The 2,364-nt window shown below is 29.9% G+C and overlaps 1 protein-coding gene across 1 annotated transcript; it reads left to right on the top strand.

The window, feature by feature from the left end:
- The first annotated feature begins 349 nt into the window (after nucleotides 1-349).
- LOC132945579 (uncharacterized) lies at nucleotides 350-1,453 on the top strand. Its single transcript, XM_061015352.1, has one exon. It carries the CDS (start codon nucleotides 350-352, stop codon nucleotides 1,451-1,453), a length of 1,104 nt encoding a protein of 367 aa, XP_060871335.1.
- Nucleotides 1,454-2,364: the final 911 nt, after the last annotated feature.

Raw genomic sequence — 2,364 nt, forward strand, 5'->3', positions numbered from 1 at the left:
ATAATAATAATGATAATATAAATAATATATCTGTTACCAATAGTGTTGGTAGTATTAATGAAAACAATATTAATAACAACGAAAATTTAGATGAACCACAAGTTCCATGGCGTCGCCGTGAAATGTCGGCATTTACTTATGATAAATTAATAGATTATAAAAATAATTCTCACGTTATCATTGGAAATATGAATTTAAAATGTTATTATTGTCGTGCATTGAAATGGTCCAAAGAGCCTGCAGGTTTTTGTTGTTCAGGAGGAAAAGTTGTTTTGGAAGACATTGCTGATCCACCTGAACCATTAAAAAGTCTCTTAAATTTTTCTCACAATAATAACATTTTTTTGACATGATACGTGTTTATAATTCGGCTTTTCAAATGACATCGTTTGGTGCAACAGAAATTAGACATGGAAATTTCATGCCAACATTTAAAGTTCAAGGTCAAGTCTATCATTTGACTGGTTCTTTATTACCCACCGGAACTGAAGAACCAAAGTTTTTACAGATATATTTTATGGGTGACTCAGAGAATGAAGTGAAAAGGCGTTTGTCTATTGCTCCCAATACAGATAAACAAATATTATATGATTTGCAATATATGTTGCATAGAAATAATTCGTACATTCGTAGTTTTAAGAGTGCAATCGATTTGATGCCGTCCAATCTAGATGAATTTAAGATTGTTATTAGGGCCGACAGAAAACCACAAGCAGAGCATCGTGGTCGATATAATACTCCTCAAAATGATGAAGTAGCCATATTAATTGTCGGCCAAGAATTTTCAAAGAGAGATATTGTATTAAGAGCTCGAGATGATACATTAACACGCGTAAGTGAAATTCATCGTTCGTACGATGCGTTACAGTATCCTCTAATGTTTTGTTATGGACAGAATGGTTATTCTATTGATGTTTCGCAAGTTAATCCAATTACGAAAATTCCTCTTAATAAAACGGTTTCCGCCATGGACTTTTACTCTTATAGACTTCAAGTCAGAGAAAATTCTAATAATATACTTAGATACGGTAAACTTTTGAATCAATATATTGTCGATATGTACGCGAAAATTGAAACTGAACGGCTTCAATATCTAAGAGCAAATCAAACTAGATTACGAACTGAAATTTACACTGACCTTCAAGATGCAATGCAAGCTGACGGAAAGCCAGATCAAATTGGCCAGAGAGTGATTTTACCATCTTCATTTGTTGGTGGTCCACGCTACACGCAGCAACGTAAACAAGATGCCATGGTGTACGTACGAAATTACGGACGCCCTGATCTATTTATTACGATGACGTGCAATCCTCAATGGCCAGATATTCAATCATGTTTATTTACTAATCAAATACCCGCTGACCGGAATGATATTATCGCACGCGTTTTCAATTTGAAAGTGAAAAAACTTATAGATTTAATTACAAAAGAAAAAATATATTACGCCGGGTAATTGATCTACCTATATACACTTACAATAAGTTGGTTATTTTTTTCTACACTACAAATTCCCTAGAAATAATTTATATGGCAAAACAACGTTTGCCGGGTCAGCTAGTTATATTTATACATTCATGACAGTACTTTTTTAGATATAAATAATAATTGTTTCTTCTTCGTAGATCAAACCTAATAACAATATTCCTGTTCAAATATAATCATATAAATTATACTTCTGTGAATATTTAGAAGTAAAGCAAGACAATATCTCAAAATGTATCAATATGTATATATATATTATGTTTAGGTATAGCAAATACAATATTACCATAAAATATGAGTAGTGAGTACAAAATATATTAAATAATAATAATAATAATAATTTTATTTTGCAAATATGAATACAATACATTTCAAAAATAAAACAATAGACAGTATGCAACACTCCCTGTAAGCATAGCTTGTATTGGGAGAGTAAAGTTCAGATAATAATTTAAGTATACACGTTATTATGCCAAAAATGTCAGAAAGAATAAACACAATTTAAGATTAAACAAGGTATAAAAATTTAACAAAATACGAGCTAAGATTTGTTTAAATAATATCGAAGTTAAGATTATACGAAAAAAATTTAAATTCCTTAACACTCTTAAAGTTAAATAAATTAAAAATCAATTTTTTACATAAATTTGAAGTTTTGTACATCGAGTTCATTAAAAATAAGCTTTGTACTATAAGATTTGGATTTGCTCAATAAAAATTGAATAATACTATTTATTATGACTTATAGTTTCTCGAGGTGTGTGTTGCAAGTACAACACCAAAACATTATTCCATAACTAAAAATATATTGAACCAAAGCAATGTAAATGATTCTCTTCATCTTAATATTAAAGTAGCGTTGAACGTCTTTAAAAATAAAGA

This window comes from Metopolophium dirhodum, chromosome 5, assembly GCF_019925205.1.
Source record: "Metopolophium dirhodum isolate CAU chromosome 5, ASM1992520v1, whole genome shotgun sequence".
Taxonomy (NCBI): domain Eukaryota; kingdom Metazoa; phylum Arthropoda; class Insecta; order Hemiptera; family Aphididae; genus Metopolophium; species Metopolophium dirhodum.

Coding starts and splice junctions, on each gene's coding strand:
- LOC132945579 (XM_061015352.1), top strand. CDS start 350: ATGATACGTGTTTATAATTCGGCTTTTCAAATGACATCGTTTGGTGCA.